This window comes from Phycodurus eques, chromosome 12 (genome assembly GCF_024500275.1).
Source record: "Phycodurus eques isolate BA_2022a chromosome 12, UOR_Pequ_1.1, whole genome shotgun sequence".
Lineage (NCBI taxonomy): Eukaryota > Metazoa > Chordata > Actinopteri > Syngnathiformes > Syngnathidae > Phycodurus > Phycodurus eques.
In genome coordinates this window covers 16,040,444-16,064,317 of record NC_084536.1, presented here as the reverse complement: position 1 = coordinate 16,064,317, position 23,874 = coordinate 16,040,444, and the positions used below count along the sequence as shown (strand labels likewise).

Genomic DNA, 23,874 nt, shown 5'->3' with positions numbered 1-23,874 from the left:
GAGGAAAAAGTAAATGAACATACAGGCTACCGATTCTCCAAAAGGTAATCAGTCAGGTGTGAGGCAATTAACCTGGAGTCGAATCAATGAGCCAAGATTGGAGCTGTAGCTTAAAACTGCTCTGGCCACTAGAAAACACACACCACCTTAGACTTGTCTCTAGTCAAGAAACATTGCCTGTGTACCATGCCTCGCTCAAAAGAGCTCTCAGAGGATCTAGGATTTAGAAGTTGACTTGAATAAAGCTGGAAAGGTTTACAACAGTGTATGTCTTGATGATCATCAGTCCAGTTAGACAAATCGTCGATAAATGGAGAAAGTTCAGCACTGCTAGGCCGCCCTAAAAGATGACTGCAAGAGTAGCGCAGAATGCTCAATGAGGTGAAAAAGAACCTGAGGGTCTCAGCTGAAGACTTACAGAAATCACTGGCACGTGCCAACATCTGTTGACAAATCTACAATACAGGAAAAATGAATTCACAACTTTATCAAGATATTTTGCAAAAGAACTTGGTGTTTGTACAACAGTTGATGCTCAAAAGAAGATTGGTTTTGCAACAGGACACTGATCCAAAACAGAACCCCTTATTTGCTTTTGTGGTGTGTCAAATTTAGAATCTAGGCAGTTATTTTCACTTTACAGGAACTTTCAGGTGATACCGTGGTCCCCACATATTAGCAATTTTTTTTTTCTTAATTCAAATAGAAAAGTAGTATTTTGGCAACATCATGTGGCATCAAATACACAATTATAATCCTTATGGAGGACATCTATTATTGGCAGATTGTTACTATTCGTGACACGGCTCTGTACTTGCGAGTGCTAATAATGGCAGCAGAACATTGAAGCAGTATTTTAAAATCAAAATGCTGTATTTTAATTCCATTCTACACAGAGGGGAAACCTTAAAACCAACTTGCACAATGAACATTTCATACAAGTTGACTTTACGTTGACATTACAGTTTCCTCCATTTCAAAAAGCAAATAAGTTGACAAGAATACAGAGACTAGGAGAAGTCATTTAAAACTTCACAGGTGAAGACCTCTAGATCTGAAATAGCCATGCAAAAAATATGATACATTTTTTAATCAGATTTGCCACCTGAAAAATGATGTTAAATAACAAACCAAAATTCAGTAGAAAAAGAAGTGTCTTACAGTAAAATCTTTAATTGGCTGTACCAAATAATCAAACTAGGGTCACAGATTTTGACATACGGGGGCGCTGGTTTTTAGTCTTCAGCTTCAGCAGTCGGCTACATAAAAACTGCCCTTGCTCAGTGCTAAAACCAAGTCCTTGACTCACAAGACGCAGTGCTCCTTTGTTGTTGCTGTTTTTTTTTTTATTGGTTCAGCTTAATCGCTCCCTCTTCCAGCATTGCAGTTGTCTAGTGAAGCCTCTTGTTTACTCTTAGGGAATGAAAGGTGGCATTATGGACAAACTGTGGCTTTGTTGCACTGAGTGAGGAATATCAAGATGTGGGGCTCTTTGTTGAAAGACGGAGCTGCGTGCTGGATGCGTACTGAGCAGAATATACAGGAGAAAAATGCCGAGCTATTTTCGGGACAGATTCAGTTGCGATCAGAGCTCGAACTGGAGCTTGAGCGATTCTTCTTCTTGTCACTTTTGCCTTTTGTAGTGTCTGCTCTTTTCCTGTCTTTGGAGGTGCTTTTAGATCTTCTCCGTTTGGAATCGGGGCTTTTGCGACGTTTGCGTCGGTCTTCTCTATCGCTGTCAGAGCTACTGCTGCTGCTGCTGCTGCTACTGCTGCGTCGTCGTCTCCTCTGGCTGTCCTTGCGATCTCTGCTGCGCCCTCTCCGGCTGCTCTTGCTTCTCGAGCGTCTGCTTCTGTACGAATCTCTGGCCTTGCTTCTGCCTGGACTTTTCCTGCGCTCCCGACTACGCGTTCTCCGTCTTCTGTCGTCCTTTTCGTCGCCGTGTCGCCTGTGTGCACTCCTGCTGCGTTCCCTGCCCCTCTCTCTGTCTTTATCCCGTTTCTCCTCTTTATCCTTGGAGGTGGCATGTCCGCCTTTGTCTCGGTTTCTGCTGCTTGATCTGTGTCGGTCCTTGGAACTTCTGTCTTTGCTTTGCGACTTTGTCTGTGTTTTCTCGCCATTGCTCGTTTTGGAATCCTCTTTCTTCTTGTTGTCAGAATCTTGTTCCTTGTTTTTCTCTCGGTCGTGATCATTTTCCTTCTCTTTCTTGTTCACATTGCGGTCTCTGCTCCTTGAGCGATCTTTCTTGTCACTACTTCTATTCTTGTGATTCTTCTCTTTGCTTTTGGATCGCCTCCTCTTATCTCTGCTTTTTGACCGTCGACTTTTTTCTCTACTTTTACTGCGGCTTTTAGATTTGGCCCTTTTCTTTTCCTTCTGTGTGCTTTGCTTCTCACCTTTCTCCCCTGAGTCTTCCTTGCTTTTTGATCTCTGCGATCGAGTCTTCTTGTCTTTTTTACCCTCATCCGCGTGCTCACGCTTTGAACTGGATGTCCGTCGCTCTCTCCTTTGAGGTTTAGCAGCCTCCTCCTTGTCTTCACTCATGTCACCTCTGAAAAAAGACCAAGTGAACAGGATCACTTTCAGAACTCAAGAACATAGACATGATCTGTTGAAGCAACCTGGCACTGGTCAAGTCAAAGAAATAAAGTGCGTTGTATGGATGTAACTGAGTGAAAAGCAGTGTGTTGATGCTGAAGCAATGGTTCAGAAAAAACCTTACAACTCCATTAGCTTGTGCAAGTGTGACAATGTTGAGCAACACAATGATGAGGCTTCCATCTTAGAGTAGTTCTCAAACATTTTACAATAAGTGCTCCCTTAAAAAATACATAGGTCTCCAAGTATCACCATCATGACCAAGATTAAAAATAAAGAAGTAGGCATGAGTCTTCTTCAAAAACGAGACGGACTTTACTCCTAAAAAGTCCATTTAATATTATTGTAGGCCACTGTACTATAATGCAGTTTGAAAACTAACTTCTGTCAAGTTGTGCAATTCACATTACAAAAAACAAAACAAAAAAAAACGACATTTCTTAAAGATTAAATGTAAATGTATTGAACTTAAAAGTTAAATACAACGGAACTGTAGGCAGTGATTCTTTCGAGTACTCATTCATTGAACCAATAATCTTTCACTCAGAAATTTTTCCCAGAACCCACTTAGAACCCTAACACCAATTAAACATAACCACTACGCCTCGATTTACTACGATTTAACTATTTTAAGAAAAAAAAAGTGTCACACTGTGATAACAAAATTGTATTTTTTAGAGGAAAAAAATTGTTAGCGTTACAAGAATATATTTGTATTCTTTCAAGAGAAAAAGCATTTATATAAAAAAAAAAAAATAATAAAATAAAATAAAGATTCAACAATGTATTCCGGATTTTGCTGACCCCGCAATTTGGGAACCACTGCTAGAATATTTGTTATCCAGGCCACATTACCTATCTCCCTTAATCCAACGCTCCACAGTGACTGCCCTCATTCTCTGACGCTGCAACTCCAGACGCCAGTGGGGAGGAGTTTCGCTACGGCGAAAGCGATCTCTGGATCTTGAACGAGAACGTGAAGGAGTTCTGTATCTCTGGAAAGACATTGAATTATTGCATGAGCAGGTGGAGAGCAGAATACAATTGTAACCATTTTGTGGAACACTTACCCTGGGGCCCCTGCCTTTGATCTTCCTGCCGGATCGTGTCATTACCAATCTTCTGTTATACGAAGACTGAGAATTGTTTTTTGCACCAGATCTACCAGGAGAAATGTAACATTCATTGGTCCGATTAGGGCTGTTCAAAAAAGGTAAAGGCAAAATGAAACTGCTCCATTTTGTGGTGCCTTATCTTAGGAGTCAAATTTATTCTGAGAAATACAATTTATCATTCCAGAATATCAAAATGTTATTCAAAACATTGTCCGTTGGTAGTGAGCCTGGAACAGATTAACTCAATTTCCATGTTTCCTATGGGATAAAAATCTGTGTCCCAGAAATGGGTTGCCTTCAAATTTAAAGTATGCATTGATCATTTTATACTTCAGACTATGTGACTCCCAGGATGCACGTCTGGAAACAATGACTCCCAGCCCTAGAACAATGAGTCCCTGCAATTTATCATAACAGAGTAGAGATACAGTAATCCTCCGCTATATGACGTTTGTTGCTTTGCAGTCCCGTTATAGTGCAGAATTTTATTTGTACATTTGTACAGTATTTTTGTGTTATCCATTGCTGTTGCTCTCTCTCAATATATTATGTTTCAGCCCGCCACGGTAGCAAATATTTTTCGGACGATATAGTTTCTCAAAAACTATCACGATAGATAGATTCACATATTCACATTCGACTTTGATGCATGCATTTATTTATATATATATATATATATATATATATATATATATAAAAAGGCGGACCGGTGACCGACTATTTAGCACATCTACCTCACAGTTATGAGGAGCGGGGTTCAAATCCCGGCCCCACCTGTGTGGAGTTTGCATGTTCTTCCCGTGCCTGAATGGGTTTTCTCCGGGCACTCCGGTTTCCTCCCACATCCCAAAAACATGCGTGGTAGGTTGATTGAGAACTCTAAATTGCCCGTAGGTGTGAATGTGAGTGTGAATGGTTGTTTGTTTCTATGTGCCCTGCGATTCAGGGTGTACCACACCTCCCGCCCGAAGATAGCTGGGATAGGCTCCAGCAGCCCGCGACCCTAGTGAGGATAAGCAGTAAAGAAAATGGATGGATGGATAATAGTTCATGGCTGATATTCGCAATCAGCGAAAAGAGAAATTTATTCAAATACATAGTTCGGAGGCTGTGTGTATCACCAACCTGTCTCTAGGCCGTTCGTCTTTACTTTCCTTGTCCTTCTCAGGCTCCTCTTTTTTTTTCTCAACTGGTGAGATTCTCATCAGGAACCGGTTCTCAGGGATGGGAGGTATTTCTTCAGGACGCACGGTGGACATGACCACCTCTTCTTGTTCTTTCTCTTCGACAATTTCAGACTCGGAACTGTGAAAACATGACAAGTGTCAGAATAAAAACAGTTTTCCCAAAGCTACAAGTTAATATTGACGTGAGGATAAATCAAATACTTCTTCTTGTCCCTCTTCTGTTTCTTCTTTTGCTTTTTGGCTTTCTTTTTCTGCTTCTTTGACTTTTTGTCAGATTCTTCAGAGTCAGAGGAGGATTCCGAAGCACTGTCAGAGTCACTGGAACTACTGCTGGAACTTGACGAGGCTCGCTCTTTCTTCTTGTCACGTTTCTTTGCTACAAAAATGCACAAAAATGTTGATTAAAATCAAAAGAGCTGCAGAGGTGGAACACAGATCACAACTTGGAAAATATAGTTTGTTTTTAGGGAAAAAACCTTTTGATTTGGGGACGAGTTCGCCACAATTCAAGACCTTGATTTCAGCATATGGTCTGCTGTTAGGATCCGTTTTCTCACTTTCCATAGTTTGTACGACCTCTTGTCCAGAAATCACATGACCAAAAACCACATGGACCCTGAAACAAAAAAACAATCAAGGATTGGAGTGTGTAATCTTCATTATGCAGACAACTGCAACTGTGCAGCACTTACCCATCCAAATGGGGAGTTGGTTTTGTTGTTCTGAGAAGTTTCAGAGGAGGCATTCAAGGAAAACAACACACATTCATAAGATTCAGAAGTGAATAATAAAACATCAATTCCGTAATATTGAGAAAACTTCCGGCTGCCTACATGAAAAACTGTGATCCATTTGTATCTTTTCCTCTATTGGCCATAGACAGCAAGTACTCCTTGTTATGTTTCACACCAAAGCTTTCATCTGCGGGTGTAGGGATTGCAAAAATTGTACAGCCATTTTCAAGCCAATATTAATTTAATAAGCCAGCTACCTCTTTACCTTCAAAAAAGCCTCCATAGATGGATTCACCTCCTCTTCCATTGCCTACAATAAAAAAGTAGATCAGCAGGTGTTAATTTCATTACCGCTTTAATTTATGCTTAATAACAATGGATAAATTAATGCAACAAGTCACAGGTGATTTTGAGTAGAATTCATAAAAAGTAATCACCTTCACTGAAGTCCCCTCCTTGAATCATGAAGTCTTTCACAATGCGATGGAACAGGCATCCTTTGTAATGGAGAGGTTTCTGGGTTCCTTTACCAACACCTTTCTCACCTGGAAGAAAATACAGCGTTTAAGCATGTTTCTCAGGAATGAGCCAATTTTTTTCCCGCATGAATATTATTGTAGTGAAATGTCATGGCTCACCAGTGCAAAGGCATCGGAAGTTTTCACATGTTTTGGGACAGATGTCTGTAAACAACTCCACAACGATTCGACCGACTGCGAAGAGGAAAGAAAGAAAAATGATTTATGGTTTAGAGATAATTGCCATGTTCAGAACCCAATTCCCAGACCACTGTACATTGGTGGATTTGGTGCATTGACTTACAGGTTCCCACACACAGACTACGCACGAAACTCAAAACACTCATCACAAATCATCTTTCCTTATTGGAAACATTGTTAATCTATTACAGCCCCATTAAAAAAAAGTCATGCTTTAATGCCAATTGACATTGTGCTGCTCCTTCTGGTGTGCACACGTTGGGCACCAGGGGGCAGTAAAATACATACGACAAAGACAAGATTCAAAACTAAGGCACTCAGTAAGATGCAATATTAGTCATTATTAATAGAGGATAAAGAATATATGCCTATGAGCATTGTTATATTGTCTGTCTGCATATGTGGCTGTACCCTTTGTGTTCAAATATCCGTTGCTTAAACGGTTATAACTACTGTACTATCCATGCTAGATTCGTTAGCCCATCTATGGATCAGTGAAGGGGGACACTACACTAGGACTGGATAGTTATGGGGAAAAAATAATAAGCAAGTCTGTTCAGATTTATCTTGAAATCTGAACATGATTATTTATTCATTTTACAACTTTGTAGTTATTTAACTATGTAAATTAAACTTTAAATAACTTAAAAGAACAACCAGAAAATAAATTAGTAAGTAGTAAAACAATAACATTAAAATAATAGAAATTTTAAAAAATTATAATAATAAATTCATGGCTAAAAAACATTGACTGTATTGTTTCTCATGTGTCAAAAAAAACCCAACCTCATTATTCTGTTATTTAAGAAATTATTATATTTTTTGTAATCCTAATTGTCCGAAAAGGAAAAGTTTAGTTTGATTTCATAGAGTCAGAAAAAAAAGTGTCTTTTTTCAGTCAATGACTATCTGATGTTCCTGCTGTGTGCGCCTTGACCTCTCAGGGGCTGTGCTGTGCGGTGCAGGCATGGATCTACTAGTTTACTGTAAGCTAAACAAAGTCATGGCATACCTTGAATAAACTCATTTTTCACAGATTAGGAAAAATATATGCCAGTGAGTATTCTTATATTAACTGTCTATATGTGTTACTACAGCATTTGTGCGTGAATATTCAATATTTGAAGGTAAATCCTTCCCATCATCAATTGCTAATATTACTAGCCCAGCAATAGGGTTTTCCATTAACTGTTAGCATAAGCTGGTGATTTCTAAAACAATGTCTTGTATTTTAATACAAAATGAGGGTACTTATTTTTGTTGTGCATTTAGTTTTACGGTGAACTCGAACTGGGGTGACAATAAACAGATTAAAGCATGCTCAAATTTGGATTAATTGCCCAGCCTTGCGCTACATTGTCCATATTCTCTGCAGGCTGCAAAGTACGAGCCGCGGGTGATCAGTTTTTGTGATCGGCAAAGAAAGGCATTGATAGACGAGCTCCGATTACGGGTTTTTCATTTAACCCCCCCCCCCCCCCAAAAAAAACAAAAAATTGTCCCAAGGCCACCATCATTTCCTCCTCCCATGTGTTCTCCTCAGTGTTGTGTTACTAGGTTTCTTCTTTGTTTTTGTTATGTTTTTGTTATATCAGGCGAGATTTCGGTCTTGGAGAAACTAGATTGAAGGGTATGTGGAACATAATCTTTATGTGTGTAGTGTTCTGTGTTGAGATTGTAGGAGCACAACCCACACACTATGACCAAAATTGTTAAATGCCTATTTTTTTCATCTTCAAGTGTGCGGTCACAGATAAAAATCTTTTAACATTTGAAAAATCCTTTTGTGTGTACTAGGCCTTACCTAGTGCGTTTCCAATTCCGATGTCAAGGAAGCACCGAGAACGCTGAACCTTGATCCCCATGATGACTGGCGCTGCAGAACCAACCTGAAGGAGCAAAAACTTACATATCAGTCACAAAAATAATAAAAACATTAAGTCTTAAGTCTCCATTCCATGCATTTCCCGAATAAGTCATACTGAAAAGTCTAAACGTAAACAATCGAGCTGTACATTTAATGTGGTGAATCATTATCACATACTTAAAGAGAATTAAGGCAAAATAGTCCCAGCTCGTACCTACTTGTTTCCAACTGACATGCTAACATTAGCCTAGCTAGAATTTTAAACCCCACGCGGCTGGTGTAAGTACACTGGACGAATAAAAAGGTTCAGTCCTTATAATGACACATTTTCCGTTTTATACACTCACGCAATACTCGTTTCTAACGTTTAGTTTGACATAGATCCCAGCGGGTATCGGTCTTCTCTACTTCTCAGGCCTCGCTGATAACATTTAGCCTACTCCGCCAGCCAAATGGATGGATTCCCGGCCAAACTCAAGAGCATCGGTACTTTGGACATATGGTGCACACGGTCGAGAAGTGTGAAATATAAACGCGCATCACCTGGAAAAAGCAATGTTTTCACTCCATACAGCGGGCGTTTCTATCAAAAGGCACTGGTTTTCATTCAACGTCCACTGCTCGTCCGCTTACGAAGATGGCGCGATGGGGACGTCAGAACATTTCGTGAAGGAATCGTACGGCACCCCCCCCCCCCCCCCCACACACACACACACACACACACACACACACAACCGCAGACGTTGACTGCTTTACGGCACTTCGTTGCCGTACCGTGGCTCGACCAAAGATGTTCTATAAAGACAAGATAGAACGCTATTTTAGAAACTTTAATATCTTTGGTATGTGCTTACTATTCTCTGAGTGAAATTAATTTGTGACATTGTTCCAATTCAGAATATATACACCATTTGATTCACCGAGCGAAAGCATTTTTATTTGTCTACAGCCATTTTGCTCAAGTCGCTCACGAACTGCAACCAGGAAGCCAAAACCGGCCGCACCAATGGTATTCGAAAACGTCACTCGATACGGAAGTACTACCCGCATGCTCGGTGAGTTTGACTTTCAAAGAATTCATTTTAATTGATTTCCCCCGTTTTTCCCTTATACCAACCATGTGCATATGTATTTGTCACAGAAAGTTTACGAAAATTGCGGCGTTTAAGGCTTTTTGATGTTGTAAGTAATTGTTGTTACTACCACGTGAATACCGCGTTACAAAACTGATTGACCAATACAGTAGCAATGTTATATTTAATGTGACAGTAAGTGGCATATTTAACGCATTTGAATTTATTACGTTATATATATTATATATAATTACATATTTGCATATATGTGTGTTTCTTCATCTAGGAACATCATCCATCTCCTGTGTGACCCACCTTATCACTATGACATTGTGGTTGACAGTCGTGATACTCAAGCAACAATGAGGTTAATTGTGAGCTGAGTCCTGTGAAGATGTTTCGGCTCCAGGGTGTAGGCCTCTGCTTCCGAAGGTTCCTTCATAAGGTCCCAGTGAACCACGACCAGGTTCTGGAGCAGTTGCGGATCTGCTCTGCCGAAGCCCATGTATTTGAGGCTGTTGGTAAGAACAAGACCAAGCTCACCGTGGACCATGTGAGTTTGGCCGTGAAGATGCTGTGGTACTTCCAGAAAGAGAAACCACAGTTGTTGAGAACAGTCGAGCTCATCAAGAGTCACCCGCAGTTCCTGACACTTTGTGTTCTGGCTGAGAACAAAATTGCTCTCATGGATGATTTTATGTTGGTGGACTTACTTTATAGTTTTCTCAGGTGTGTGAAATGCAGCGTCAGTCTGAAGATAGAAAAATATATACAGCAACATGCTGTTTAACTGTTTTTCAGGCTGAATGTGGATCCTCATGAATCGCTTGTTCAGCAGTTGGTTTCAGAGGCATGGTTAAGATTACACAAGTGAGGAATTTATTTCATCATAGTGTCTTAGTTCCTGTCTGAGCTTTATTAGAGTTTAAAACGTGATCATTTTTGCAGACTTCCAATGGCATCCCTGTCCAAGTTCGCCATCTGCCTTACTGATCAACAACTTCACCAAAGTCCTCTGATGGGCCACATCACTAGTATTGTGGATCAGAAGTTATCATCCATCAATGATGCCAGGTTGGTAGAAAAACAGATCAACCTGTCCCACCTGCCCAACGTAATATAAGGTCCAATATGAGAGCTGTGTCAAAAATTCTGATCTAACAAAGATAGTAATGTTTAAGAGACGCATCAATGTAACAATATGTTTTAGTAGTAAAATAAACAGATATGTGAGTTATCCAATAATATCTTAAAAGCATCAAATGAGACCAAATCATGGAGTTTTAAGCCTTTCTTAAAATCGTTCCAGGGACCAGCAAACATAACTGCCTTTATTCCCCAAGTCCGTTCTGACTCGCAAAATACTCTGCATTTAAAAATTATTCTGTGAATGAAGATGATGGAATCCAGAGTTCCTCTGACTAAGAATGGTTAGGAGGTGGGAGGGAAGAAAAACGAGATCAAAGTGCAACTTAATTTGTGTGGCAGTTAACACTTTACATACTAATGCGTGTTACCACCACCTATAGTACATTACGCAACATGCTATTATTTAAACAAATCAAATGAGTCAGACATGTTTAGGACTATTAGGCTTTGGTGTAGGATTAATTTTGTAAAAGAACTCTTGACACAGCTCTTGTTTTGAATGTTATCAGATACTGCTGGCGTACCTTCTGAAATGTCCACTGAGTGCATATTCAAATGTACAGTATGTTAACATGAAGCACCCCATATTGTGGATTTAACCTGTAATTTTTTTGTGTGTGTTTTTCTTTTAACCTTCAGGATCCTTACTACGTTACTCATTAGCGTGTCATCCCTGGTGTCTCCTCGTCTACGGGACGCCCTCATTAGTCGAGCGGACCACCTCCTGGACAAGATGGATCCGTCGAATTATAATAACGCTCGAAGAGTGGTGCAATTCCTGCGCAATATAAAGTATAGCCACAGGCCTCTGCTGGAGAAATGTAACCAGATCCTCTTGCGCAACATTCCCAGACTGGACGCAGAGAACATCAGCATTTGCATGGGGCTGTATCAATCCCTGCAGTTTAACAACTGCGACTTCAGGCTGGCAGTGAGACAACGGCTGACGGAACTCATTGATTCTAGCACCGACCCATTCTCTTTTACTAAACTGTTTGCTGCGCTGGCACCCATGGCCAGTCTGGAGGTCAGAGACAGGTTTGTGTCATTGGAAGTGGAAAGACAGATCATTGCAATTTTAAAATCCTTTTCGGACATGCATAAACAGTGTGCCCGTTTTATTCCTTTCAGTTTGGAGAGCACGGCTCTCCTGTTGGCTGATGAGTTCAGCGCACAGCAGGCATTGGCCATCACTGAAACACTGGAAGAGATTCAGAGCAGGAACCTGAGCTTGATAAACAAGTGAGTCCACATGCCATGTCAAGTACAGTGGTACCTTGATTTACGGATTTTTCGAGTACTTTTTTTTTTTTTTTTTTTTTTTTTAAACTGTTGTGCCCTTGCAAGGAGGGCCAATATTGATGTTACACGTTGAGCAGTTTATTGAACGGGACAACAACTTAAACGTACAACTGCAAAATGAGAGCGGTTGCTGCTGAAGGACACACTGAACTCTGCTCAAAATTCCTGACACCACTCACTAGGCCACGCCACTCAAAGGGAAGCAAACAACACACAAATACTCCAGTACATACATTAATTATACTTCATAAAAACACTTTATTTCTTTAAATCATATTTTATTGTGTTTTTATACAATATAGTGCTATTTGTCTTTATTAAAAACAATAAAAATTAGATTTATTTGGGGGGGGGGGTGGAACAGATTGGTGGTATTAAAATACATTTTAATGGGGATTTGCAAAACATATTGAAAGACGGAGCAGTTGGACGTGTGTTCGAAAGTTCTGTAAAGGGTTTATGAAACATGCAGTGGGTACAGAAAGTATTCAGACCCCATTAAATGTTTCACTCTTTGTTATATTGCAGCCATTTGCTAAAATCATTTAAGTTCATTTTTTTCAACATTAATGTACACATAGCACCCCATATTGAGAGAAACAATTTTTTTGGGAAATTTTTGCAGATTTATTAAAAAAGATAAACTGAAATATCACACAGCCATACGTATTCAGACCCTCTGCTCAGTATTTAGTAGCAGCCCCCTTTTGAGCTAATACAGCCATGAGTCTTTTTGGGAATGATGCAACAAGTTTTTCACACCTCGATTTGGAGATCATCTGCCATTTCTCCTTGCAGATCCGCTTCAGTTCTATGAGGTTGGATGTTGAACGTTGGTGGGCAGCCATTTTCAGGTATTTTCAGAGATGCTCAATTGGGTTTAAGTCAGGGCTCTGGCCGGGCCATTTAAAAACAGTCACGGAGTTGTTCTGAAGCCACTCCTTTGGTATTTTAGCTGTGTGCTTAGGGTCATTGTCTTTTTTGAAGGTGAACCTTCGGCACAGTCTGAGGTTCTGAGCGCCCTGGAGAAGGCTTTCGTCCAGGATATCCCTGTACTTGGCCACATTCATCTTTTCTTCGATTGCAATCAGTCTCCCTGTCCCTGCAGCTGAAAAACACCCCCACAGCATGATGCTGCCACCACCATGCTTCATTGTTGGGACTTTATTGGGCAGGTGATGAGCAGTGCCTGGTTTTCTCCACACATGCCACTTAGAATTAAGGCCAACAATTTCAAGCTTGGTCTCATCAGACCAGAGCATCTTATTTCTCACCATCTTGGAGTCCTTCAGGTGTTTTTTAGCAAACTCCTTGCGGGCTTTCATGTGTCTTGCAATGAGGAGAGGCTTCCGTCGGGCCACTCTGCCATAAAGCCCCGACTGGTGGGGGGCTGCAGCGATTGTTGACTTTCTAGAACTTTCTCCCATCTCCCCACTGCTTCTCTGAAGCTCAGCCACAGTGATCTTTAGGTTCTTCTTTACCTCTCTCACCAAGGCTCTTCTCCCCAATTGCTAACTTTGGCCAGACGGCCACCCCTAGGAAAGGTTCTGTTCGTCCCAAATGTCTTCCATTTCAGGATTATGGAGGCCACTGTGCTCTTAGGAACCTTAAGTGCAGAATAATTATTTTTTGTAACATTGGCCAGATCTGTGCCTTGCCACAGGTCTGTCTCTGTGCTCTTCAGGCAGTTCCTTTGACCTCATGATTCTCATTTGCTCTGACATGCACTGTGAGCTGTAAGGTCTTATATAGACATGGGTGTGGCTTTCCTCATCAAGTCCAATCAGTATAATCAAACACAGCTGGACTCCAGTGAAGGTGTAGAACCATCTCAAGGATGATCAGAAGAAATGGACAGCACCCGAGTTAAATATATGAGTGTCACAGCAAAGGGTCTGAATACTTATGGCTGTGTGGTATTTCAGTTTTTCTTTTTTAATAAATCAGAAAGAATGTCAACAATTCAGTTTTTTCTGTCAATATGGGGTGCTGTATGTACATTAATGAGGAAACAAAATGAACTTCAATGATTTTAACAAATGGCTGCAATATAACAAAGAGTGAAAAATTTAAGGGGGTCTGAAAACTTTACGTACCCCACTGTATGTAATGTTAAGTAACATTTATGAACCTTGTAGGTTCATCCTTAAAATTCAAATGAATGCCGAATATCCCTAACTGTTTGTGAGCACTGTAGTCATACTGTACTGTGAACGTCTTTTCAGAATTGTATCAGTAATCCAAAGAAACCTTCATGTCTATAAGCCAGTGGAGGTCGGCAGAATCACGCAAGCCCTTTATCTGTTGCATTATCAGAATCCAGAACTCTTCAACAAATTAAGAAACATCTTGGTCAAGTAAGTTGATGTCTGACATGCTTTTTAAAATCAACCTGTGAAAGCTAAAAGGCTGAATCGCTCTTTACTCTTCAGATTTTTAGAGCGCAGCATCTTCCCCTATGAAGTGACCATGTTGACCCGCATTCTGTCCATGCTGCCTTCGACGCGGCTGGAGGAAGGAGTGATCTCGCGGGTGGACGCGGTGATGTCCCAGTGCAACCTCAACGACCTCAGCAGCATTTCCTTAGCCTTCGCCAAGTGGGTGCGCAACGACATGTCGTACCGCCACGGCACCCCCAGCAAGTACGTGCGGCTGCTGCAGAGCCTCAACCGCTGCGGCCACGAGAGGCTGCAGACGGCGGACCGGCTGGACTTGCTGCTTGAGGAGCTCAGGTACATTTCGGGGGAGTGGTTCGAGGAAATGCTGCTTGAAGAGACCATGGCCACGCTGCAGAGGATGATGGATCAAATAAGCTGGACGAACGTGCCGGATCTGTCCCTCTTCTTAACCAGGACAAATCATCTCTGCGCTCCCTTGATGGAGCGTATTGCTAATGTGGCCATTAGAGACATTGACAAGGTGATTTAAAGGAGCGGTATGTCGGATTTCTGTAGTGCTGAACAGACCTCACATTGAAGAGAACCCACTTTGGCCTCATAACTGGCTTCACAATATCATATATTAACGTTTTACACATTTTCTCGCTGTCAGGCGGAATTCTCGCATCTCCAAAATCACTACTTTTCAGGAAATCCCAAAAATATTGCTTGAGTCACCAAACACCTCATCGTTCAAGTTGGTATTATACTTTATATTACTATCTTATACGGTTGCGGACCAACATCAACACAACACCACCACCCCAATATTATGTTTGAGCTCTAATATAATGTGCTCAAAAATGAAATTATGACACTGTGATTGATTAAAATAGTAGGATCCTATGCCAGCGGACCACATCAAAGTTTTTGGTTACGCCAAACCCCCCTGCACTGCATCAAAAACCGACATCAATGTGTAAAGGATATCACCACATGGGCTCAGGAACACGTCAGAAAACCAATGTCAGTAAATACAGTTCGGCGCTACATCCGTAAGCGCAACTTGCAACTCTACTATGCAAAGCAAAAGCCATTTATCAACGACACTCAGAAACGCCGCAGGCTTCTCTGGGGCCGAGCTCATCTAAGATGGACTGATGCAAAGTGAAAATGTGTTCTGTGGTCCGACGAGTCAAATTGTTTTTGGAAATTTTGGACGTCGTGACCTCCAGGCCAAAGAGGAAAAGAACCATCCGGACCGTTATGGACACAAAGTTCAAAAGCCAGCATCTGTGATGGTATGGGGCTGTGTTAGTGCCAATGCATGGGTAACTTTCACATCTGTCAAGGCACCATTAATGCTGAAAGGTACATACAGGTTTTGGAGAAACATATGCTGCCATCCAAGCAACGTCTTTTTCATGGACGCCCCTGCTTATTTCAGCAAGACAATGCCAAACCACATTCTGTACGTGTTACAACAGTGTGGCTTCGTAGTAAAAGAGTGCGGGTACTCGACTGGCCTGCCTGCAGTCCAGACCTGTCTCCCATTGAAAATGTGTGGCGCATTATGAAGCGTAAAATACGACAACGGAGACCCCGTACTGTTGAACAGTTGAAGCTGTACATTAAGCAAGAATGGGAAAGAATTCCACCTACAAAGCTTCAGCAATTAGTGTCCTCAGTTCCCAAACGTTTATTGAATGTTGTTAAAAGAAAAGGTGATGTAACACAGTGGTGGATACAAATATTCTAACTGTTGTCTTTCTATTTAAGATTCACCACTCAGCAACATATGCCACTCTGCTCCCGTTTTCTGTCCTCAATTATGATTCGGAAAGTGCAGACAAGCTGTACGACGTTTGCTTACGGCGTTTCACTCCTCATATAAGTAAGTAAAAATGCAGATCACCCTGTTTTCTGGTTTCAAGTGTGCACTTAGTAGGTTTGCAAACAGGTGGAAAATGTCTATGAAGTTTCTGGAAAATTTACATGGGAGATGAAGCTGGGAATTTTGGAAATACTTTATTCCAGTTAACTGGGAATTATGTGTGATTTAATGGAAAGGTATTACGTTCAAGGATAAATACTGTCTAAACATTTTGTTTTGTCATAAATAGACTTCCATGCAAAATAGATAGCTCTCCTTGCCCACATGTAAGTGCATTTCAATACCTTAATTGCTCCATTTATTTATTTTGTCACTTCAATTGAGCGCCGTTGTATCCGAACCCTTACATTTTGGCTCACACAAAGCAAAAAGAACGACCAATTAAGATACCACTGTACGAAATGTGGTTGTTTTAGTCGAGTTTATGCTAAAATATATTTTACCCTCAATGATATTTAAATTTCTTAATCGAGTCAACCTTCGTGTTTATAAATTTTCGGTTTATTGCGAGAAATTCCTATTATTTCCCATGCAAAGAGTCCAACTTTGAAAATTCCAAGAATTTTGCAGCCCTAGCGCTAACACTCCTGTGTTTGTGTTTATAGGCTCCTTTGAACCCCATCTACTGGTTTTGCTGGCCTTCTCCCTGGCAGTAGCAGACTGTTTTCCTGAGGATCTCATCAGAGAAATCTTCAGCATAGATTTTCTCGGAAAGCTCGACGCTCAGCTGGAAAGTATGTGCACTAATGGAAAGCCATTGGAGCATTTATTCGATATCAGCGCACTAGTAGAACCACGGGGGCACATTAGTCAGAATCAGAATCAGAATCATCTTTATTTGCCAAGTATGTCCAAAACACACAAGGAATTTGTCTCCGGTAGTTGGAGCCGCTCTAGTACAACAGACAGTCAATTTACAGAACACTTTGGAGACATAAAGACATTGACAAAAAACAATTGTGCAAAAAGATGCAGAGTCCTCTAGCACTTAGAGCAGTTCGAATGACTAATATTGCGATAGTCCGGTGCAATGACCATAGTGCAAAGGGCGCTGAGACTTCAAGGAGTGTATGCGGTTTAAAGTGACGAGTAGTGCGATCATCTGGGACAATGTTGGTTGTGCAAATGTTACAGATACTCCTCAATCAGTGTGCAAATGGAGCAGACTAGTAATCTTTTTTCTCACTACTGCTGTCCACTACAGTAGGCCTATGACATTTCTGCACACTAGTAGGACAACTACATGTGAGGCAAAAATACTAGTGGGCATTTTGGTACTACTAGTAGGGTTCAGGAGGCTACTAGAGCAAGACTAATGCCTAGTAGCTGGGCCTAGTAGTGCTACTAGTGCAACAGAGTAGTTTGGCAGTAAGGTTTAATTACGTACTAGTATCTAAGTGCGCTGTAGTCGTTTTATGAGTGTGCTGAATTGTGTTACTAAGGAAGACAAAGAGCATACTAGTACATGAACCCAAAGCTGGATATGGAATATGCTTTAATTTTTGTAACTTCACAGTGCTACCCGATGCCCTGAACATGCGAACTCGACTGCGTCTCATGGAGCTCAATCGCGCCGTGTGTCTCGAGTGTCCCGAATTTCAGGTCCCATGGTTTCACGAGCGCTACTGCCAAAAGCTGCAAAAGAAAGGTAAGAGGAAATTCTTCTGTTTATGGGTGAGGGGGAACTTGATGTCGCAAGTAATCTGTCAAATCTGTTCATAGGAATTGGTTCTATCAGTCCTGTGCAAAAGCAAATCCACAAAATGTTGGGGGAAGTCCTTGGCGGTATTAACTTTGTCCGAGTTGCGGAGGTCACGCCATATTTTTACACGATAGGTAAGTAATGTGATGACTTCTCAATATGCCCTGTCAGGTAGTGTTGCTCAGTAAAAACTTCTAAGGTGGAGTATAATGTGTTCCGGGATGCTGGTCGAATAGAATGCTCTCCCCATCATAAAACGTATCCTAACCCTATCCATTTTCTATGTTGCTTGTCTTTATTAGGGTCATGAGGGAGCTAGCTTTGGGTCAAAGGCAGGGTACAGCCATGTCGCCAGATAATCACAGGCCACATTTTAGACAAACAACTATTCACAATAACGCCTGTAGGCTTTTTAGAGCCGGGGTGTCAAACAAAATTTAATTGCTTGGTCACATCATAGTTATGGTTTTCCTCAGAGGACCATTATGACTGAGAAAATTAAACAAATGCATAATCACCTCTTTATGTCACTGTATTGCGTACACACAATTGCCCCATGTCTTTCATTTTTATTATATATAACAACACATTTAAGGTGAAATAAAGATGTCATGGAAAATAGCGAAGAACAAATATTTAAGTTAAATTTATTTGCTGAAAAAAATGCTTGAAATATCTGTAAAAGTGAAAAATTCCAATTTTCAAAATGGTTTTCTGTCAAAATGAAATGAACGAAACTATCTAGCAAGAAACATGAAGTTGACACACTTTATTTGTTTTAGTGGGCCACAAAAATGTGGTGGGAGGGATCTTGCCCCCAGGCCTTTGGTTACACACCTGTGATTTAAGAGTTTTATGTTTTGGGAATGTAGCTTAACTACTGAGAAATTTCACACAGGTCTAAAAATAGGGTGACCACTCAACCACAACTTTGATAAAAACTGATTGCTTGTACTATGAGAGAGCTGTCCTTTTGGAATACATAATAAATAAAGGCTGTGTTCCAACAAAGAAACCTCATTGAATGTGAAAACAAAATAATCTCTGAATAGTGTTTGCTATTTTGCTCTCTGAATAGTTTTTGCTCTTTTTGTTGAGACATGAATGTTTTTTCTCCCCGCAGACTTTGAATGCATTCTGAACAAGCAGCTACTGCCATTGCCGTACAGAGAGCCGAGTGCTCTGCAAATCTCGGATAAAGGAAAGATCCGCTGGGGCTCGAGCTCACTGGAGAATGTCAGGAACGAGCTTCCACCTGGAGCCCAGCGGTAGGAAACTACTGAAAGATGTAGACAGATCTTTTATTAGGGGAATATTATTTTTCTAATGCTGTCGTTTTTCACAGTGTTGCTGTTAACTTCCTTGATTTCAAGTCCTTCTGCAAAAATTCCCACCATACAAAAGGGGAGGCCCTAATGAGGAAACGGCACCTTGAAATTTTGGGATATCGTGTTGTTCAGGTATCTATTATTACATTATTATAGACTGCTTTTAAACATCAAGCAAAAAATCTTCTTTGCTGCACAACATTAACTTGGTTGTTAGCATTTACACAATCGTGTTGTGTTATTGTCTTACCAGATCCCTCACTTTGAATGGAACTCTATGGAGCTTTCTACACTGGATGCATGGAAGGAATACCTCAAGAAGAAAATATTTAGAGAGCATTTGCCCTGAAGGCCTTATTTATTGAAATAAAATTTTTAAAGTCAACATATTTTGAGCCTTGTAATGAGAATTTCCTCAAATGTTTCATCAAGTGCTCCTTATTCATATTAAGAAACCATGACTATGACATGAGTATGTGCTTTTTTCAGAGTAATAGATACAATATGGAGCTTTTTGTTTGTTCTCTGTGTTCATATTTTTAGACCAAAATTAATACATACGGATTTGCCACTTGATCACTAAAACTGACTCCTGTCTGAAAGGAAATACTGTAAGACGGTGGATTTTTTTCCCCCTTTATTTGCAAAGGACTAATTGTAGTGACATAAAAATTTGTCTTCAGCTGGAACTGGGGTTTTAGTCAAGGTGGAGGGAATTATGTACAGCTTCAAATCGCAATCAGTGTGAGGACAAAACCTTCAGGTATCTGCTTAAAAGCAAAACAAATGTCAGCAAAAGTCTACTGGAACATCTTAACTTCAATTGCGGTCAATCAGAGGCACTTGAAATGGTGCCAGGTGCGTGTTGACTCTCATTTAACATGAGATTGAATGTGTTTCTTAACACAGTCACATCCCAGTTATAAGAGGGTGTGCACACTTAAGTAACAACATTATCCCAGTTGATTTTTTTATTTTACTTTAAAAAAAAAAAAAAAAAGAAAATATATATATATATATATATATATATTTTTTTTTTTAATTCAGTTGTGCCGGTCATAGGTCACAATAATCGTGGCTAAAGGTGTCGAGATTTAAAAAAATTATAAATGAGACCAAGGTAAAATATTTCACAAAAACGTAGCATTTGAACAGGGATGTGTACACTTTTTACATCCACTGTATATATACACAAATGACCATTCACACCAATGTGCAATCAAAGAGTTTTTTTCCAACATTAAATGGGAAAGAGGATTTTACAGAAATGGCAAGCTAAAGAAGCAGAAAAGTGTCAAAACATCAAATCCATGATGTCATAATGTCACATTGTTATATGAGTATAAATTGAAGTACTGTGTGTTCCTGAGCTGTTACAGTTTGGCCATGCGGGCTGCATTGAGGCGCATAGATGCACAAGAAGCTCCAGCAGCATAACGCATCTCTCGGATCATCCCCGTCCACTCCTTCTTGTCCTCTTCGTACCTGAAGGGAGCGAGCACATGCTTAGAGTGCAGTCACGCAGCATGATAGAATGCTATGTACAGTACAGTATAGCATATGAATAAATACGTCACATACTGCCAAATGTCCACGACTTCAACAGGCTCGCATTCCTTGTTCTCGTTCTCCACCATGGCGAAGCCTCCGATGGCGTACAAAAGACCCCCGCAGCTAACCAGGTTGATTGAACTTCTCTCCTGGGGAAACTCCGTGAATGGTGACCACCTGCAACAAGGTGTACACACATGAAGGTGATCCCATTGTCTTGGTTCACACATATGTGCACTATATAAAATGGACTGATTGAGGGAAATGATAACCTAACACAGCAGCGTAATACAGATTATGCTTGACCACATTCTGTGTGAGTGGCCTATTTTCAATTGTACTGTATTAGTAACTGCATGTACTTGTTGGTTGAAAAGTCGTAAGTTTCACAGGCAGCAGTGAGGCCTTCGTCATTGACCCCTCCAGCCACAATGATCTTCCCTTTGTGGATGACCGCTCCGAACATGGACCGAGGCGTCTTCATGGAGGCCACCTCTTTCCACTCAGACCTCTTGTGGTTGTACGCGAACATTTTATTGGTGGGTTTACTGTTTTACAATAATGAGAGACAATGCCAGGTGAGAACAAAACCTAGCCTAATGATGGGGAAAAAATTATTCAACTTACTTATCATCTGTTTTCCCACCGATACAATAAACCAGCCCGTTCTCAGAGACCACACAGTGTCCGTGGATCCTCAAAGGCAACTTCTTTGTTTCGGTCCACCTCATTTTTCTAAAAAGGGCAAATTGAAGAAAGAAGTAAAAAAGAAAACAAATCAGAACTCCGGATCAAGCGTGCGTTGCTTACTCGGTGTCGTAGCACATAATGGTGTCATGGGACTCGTTGCTTTCCAAGTCTTTTCCCGCCACAGCGAAGATGAGATTGTCAAACTCCCCCATGGCGAACAAACACCTGGAGGAGGGCATGGGGGGCAATGCAGTCCAACCTCCAGCAAGATTGTCCATCTGGAAGGACATTTGAAAGAAGCTGACTGCTGCAAGAGGTGGGTACACCCTGGACTGGTCAACAATTAGTCACAGGACACAGATACCAAGTGTGTCAGAAACGCTTCAAGACTGGTCTCACAAAAGATACAAACTACGAGTTTTCCCATTCAGTGTGGGCCAAACAATCAACGACCATGCTTACAAAGCGATCCTGCGTTGTTTGTTTCATCAGTGCACAAGAGAAGAGAATTACCCTTAGCATCCGACAGTTCCTTAAAGAGGAGTACATTTCCGTGTTGGAACAACGTAGTGGGGTTTTTTATTTCTCTTTCCCAAGATCAAGGGAGTCAACAAGGGGGCCGGTTCCGAAGACGTGGACGACATCTAGATGGCCGTGACGATGAGGCTGCAGAGGTTCCTGGAAGATTCCATCCAGGAATGCATAAAGGCAAGGCAGAGAAGACTGGAAAAGTGCGTTAGACGGAAGGGGGATGACTTCCAAGAGGAAACTTGGAGTTTGGATTTTAAATATATCTTTTGTGACACCAGTCCTGGAACCTTTCTGAAACGTCTCGTAACAAAAAACATTCACACTTATGGGCAATCTAGAGTCTTCAATGAACCTAACATGCACAGAGAAGCCAGATCCAAGATTTGAACCCCTAACCCTTATTAGAACCCAGGACCAGAACTTAGAGAGGCATACATGCTACACACTTGATCGCTGGCCCAAGACTAATTTGTAATAATCATAAATCTCTACCTGGTAGAAGTAACACTGCAACGGGTTGTCTTTGTTGTCCTCATCTACAAAGAGTCCTCCCAACACATAGAGGTGATTCTTCTTCGACACCAGACTGACGTGGTTCCGGGGGATCTGCTCAGTCATGGCAGCCAAATAACATTCATTTTCCTGGCCATCATAGGCCACCGCAGCAGTGTCATTGATCATCAACACCATGTCTTTCGCGAACATGCCATATCTGCGGTTATCGTTCAGGTAACCGGGGAGCTTTTTCTCACCTTCTCCATCGTCCTTTTTCTTCTCTGGCAACTTCCCCGCAAATGCATCCTTGATCTCTTTGAGTTTTTTAGCAATTTCTGGATCGCTCTTGATGAGCTCATCCTTTTCTACCTTTTCCTTGAAGTACTTCTCTGGCAGTAAACGGAAGCGGATGCATTCAAATGCCTCCTGTAAAGATTTGATGCGATTCTCCTTGTCTTTCCTGATCCATCTCATGAGGGTCTCAAACACCACTTCTTCCTTCTCCACATTTAGGGCGTCCGCTCCAATAAGAGCGAAGAGTTCGTGAGGAGCGAGTTCCAAAAAGTCCTCGTCCTTGGCGACCGTCACGAAACGATCTGTGATGTAATCTCGAGCTGCTATCGCCAGTCTGGGGCAGTTGAGCATCAGCCCCAGCCTGTAGATGCCAAGGCAGTTCTTCATGGTTAGCTTCTGCTGGAGAAAGTTCACACACACCGTGAACACCGAGGGGATCTGGAAGCGACCGGCAACCGCCATGATGTCCTGCACGTTGTCATCATTGATGTCAATCTCTGTTGAGTACATGTAGTTTACAATCGCCTCCATAACAGCGGGGTCTAGATCCTCCAGGACAACCTCCTTCTTGTCCATTTCCTTGCCATCCTCAGAGAAGAAAAGCTCCCGGAAGTAAGGGCTACATGCAGCCAGGATCAGCCGATGGCAGGGAATGCTCCTGTCACCCACCTTCAGGATGCAGTCCACCAACTTGTTTTCATTCAGGAGTTCTTTGAGTCCGTCCTGAAGCAAGGTGCTCTGAAAGAGGCGTAGATCTTCCTTCAAACCTCGATTGTCCATGCTGATAACAAATGGATCGGAAGAGCAGCAGTGCGAATAAACGAGTGGTCGCGGTGAAGGCGCAGAGCTTTAAGGTGGTCAGATCTGAGGTGCAGTTGATATAACTGTGCCCCTCTAAATTTAGCCCGGCGCCCACCCAGGAAGAATTCAGCTTGGCCCTATCAGAGCCCACCCACAGCTGTCATGGAGTAAAAACAACCGAGGAGCCTCGTCACTCCGGTGATTCGTAACAGCATTGTTAGAGGCCCTCACAGAAATAACCTATGAGCTTTTTCTCTACCCCAGCCAGTGGTGGGAAGTAATAATGCTTCATGACTGTACTTAAGTATATTTTTCTGTCCATACTTTACTTTAGTATTTATTTTTCTGACAACTTTTTACTTTTAATCCCTAGAATTGAAAACAGATACCTGTACTTTGTACTTACAAAATAATAATTTTACTTTGGGAAGGACGACACAACGTAAAACTGATGGAAATGGTGAAT

General features: G+C 41.3%; 3 protein-coding genes across 4 annotated transcripts; 1 reads left to right on the top strand and 2 right to left on the bottom strand.

The window, feature by feature from the left end:
- Nucleotides 1-472: 472 nt before the first annotated feature.
- ppig (peptidylprolyl isomerase G (cyclophilin G)) lies at nucleotides 473-8,898 on the bottom strand. The gene is made up of 13 exons (XM_061692437.1): nucleotides 8,764-8,898; nucleotides 8,158-8,242; nucleotides 6,273-6,347; nucleotides 6,072-6,179; nucleotides 5,900-5,944; nucleotides 5,734-5,821; nucleotides 5,593-5,622; nucleotides 5,377-5,516; nucleotides 5,102-5,276; nucleotides 4,839-5,018; nucleotides 3,669-3,759; nucleotides 3,454-3,593; nucleotides 473-2,551 (listed from the first exon to the last, which is right to left on the bottom strand). Exons 2-13 carry the CDS (start codon nucleotides 8,216-8,218, stop codon nucleotides 1,576-1,578), a joined length of 2,109 nt encoding a protein of 702 aa, XP_061548421.1. The 5' UTR covers nucleotides 8,219-8,242; nucleotides 8,764-8,898; the 3' UTR covers nucleotides 473-1,575.
- An 84-nt stretch (nucleotides 8,899-8,982) lies between these two features.
- Nucleotides 8,983-19,513, top strand: fastkd1 (FAST kinase domains 1). Of its 2 annotated transcripts, none has more exons than XM_061691777.1 (15): nucleotides 8,983-9,275; nucleotides 9,580-10,022; nucleotides 10,095-10,163; nucleotides 10,242-10,367; nucleotides 11,082-11,480; nucleotides 11,574-11,684; nucleotides 13,970-14,101; nucleotides 14,177-14,663; nucleotides 15,902-16,016; nucleotides 16,622-16,750; nucleotides 17,533-17,664; nucleotides 17,739-17,852; nucleotides 18,842-18,986; nucleotides 19,064-19,178; nucleotides 19,300-19,513. In XM_061691777.1, the coding sequence occupies exons 2-15, from the start codon at nucleotides 9,688-9,690 to the stop codon at nucleotides 19,393-19,395; spliced, it is 2,505 nt and encodes an 834-aa protein (XP_061547761.1). In that variant the 5' UTR covers nucleotides 8,983-9,275; nucleotides 9,580-9,687; the 3' UTR covers nucleotides 19,396-19,513. The 2 variants fall into 2 exon arrangements, with proteins under 2 accessions (XP_061547761.1, XP_061547762.1); XM_061691778.1 differs by lacking the exon at nucleotides 8,983-9,275 and adding an exon at nucleotides 9,298-9,402.
- Nucleotides 19,514-20,101: 588 nt separating this feature from the next.
- Nucleotides 20,102-23,872, bottom strand: klhl41a (kelch-like family member 41a). Its single transcript, XM_061692592.1, has 6 exons — nucleotides 22,311-23,872; nucleotides 21,408-21,565; nucleotides 21,225-21,332; nucleotides 20,960-21,145; nucleotides 20,628-20,774; nucleotides 20,102-20,531 (listed from the first exon to the last, which is right to left on the bottom strand). The coding sequence occupies exons 1-6, from the start codon at nucleotides 23,385-23,387 to the stop codon at nucleotides 20,420-20,422; spliced, it is 1,788 nt and encodes a 595-aa protein (XP_061548576.1). The 5' UTR covers nucleotides 23,388-23,872; the 3' UTR covers nucleotides 20,102-20,419.
- Between the last annotated feature and the right edge of the window lie 2 nt (nucleotides 23,873-23,874).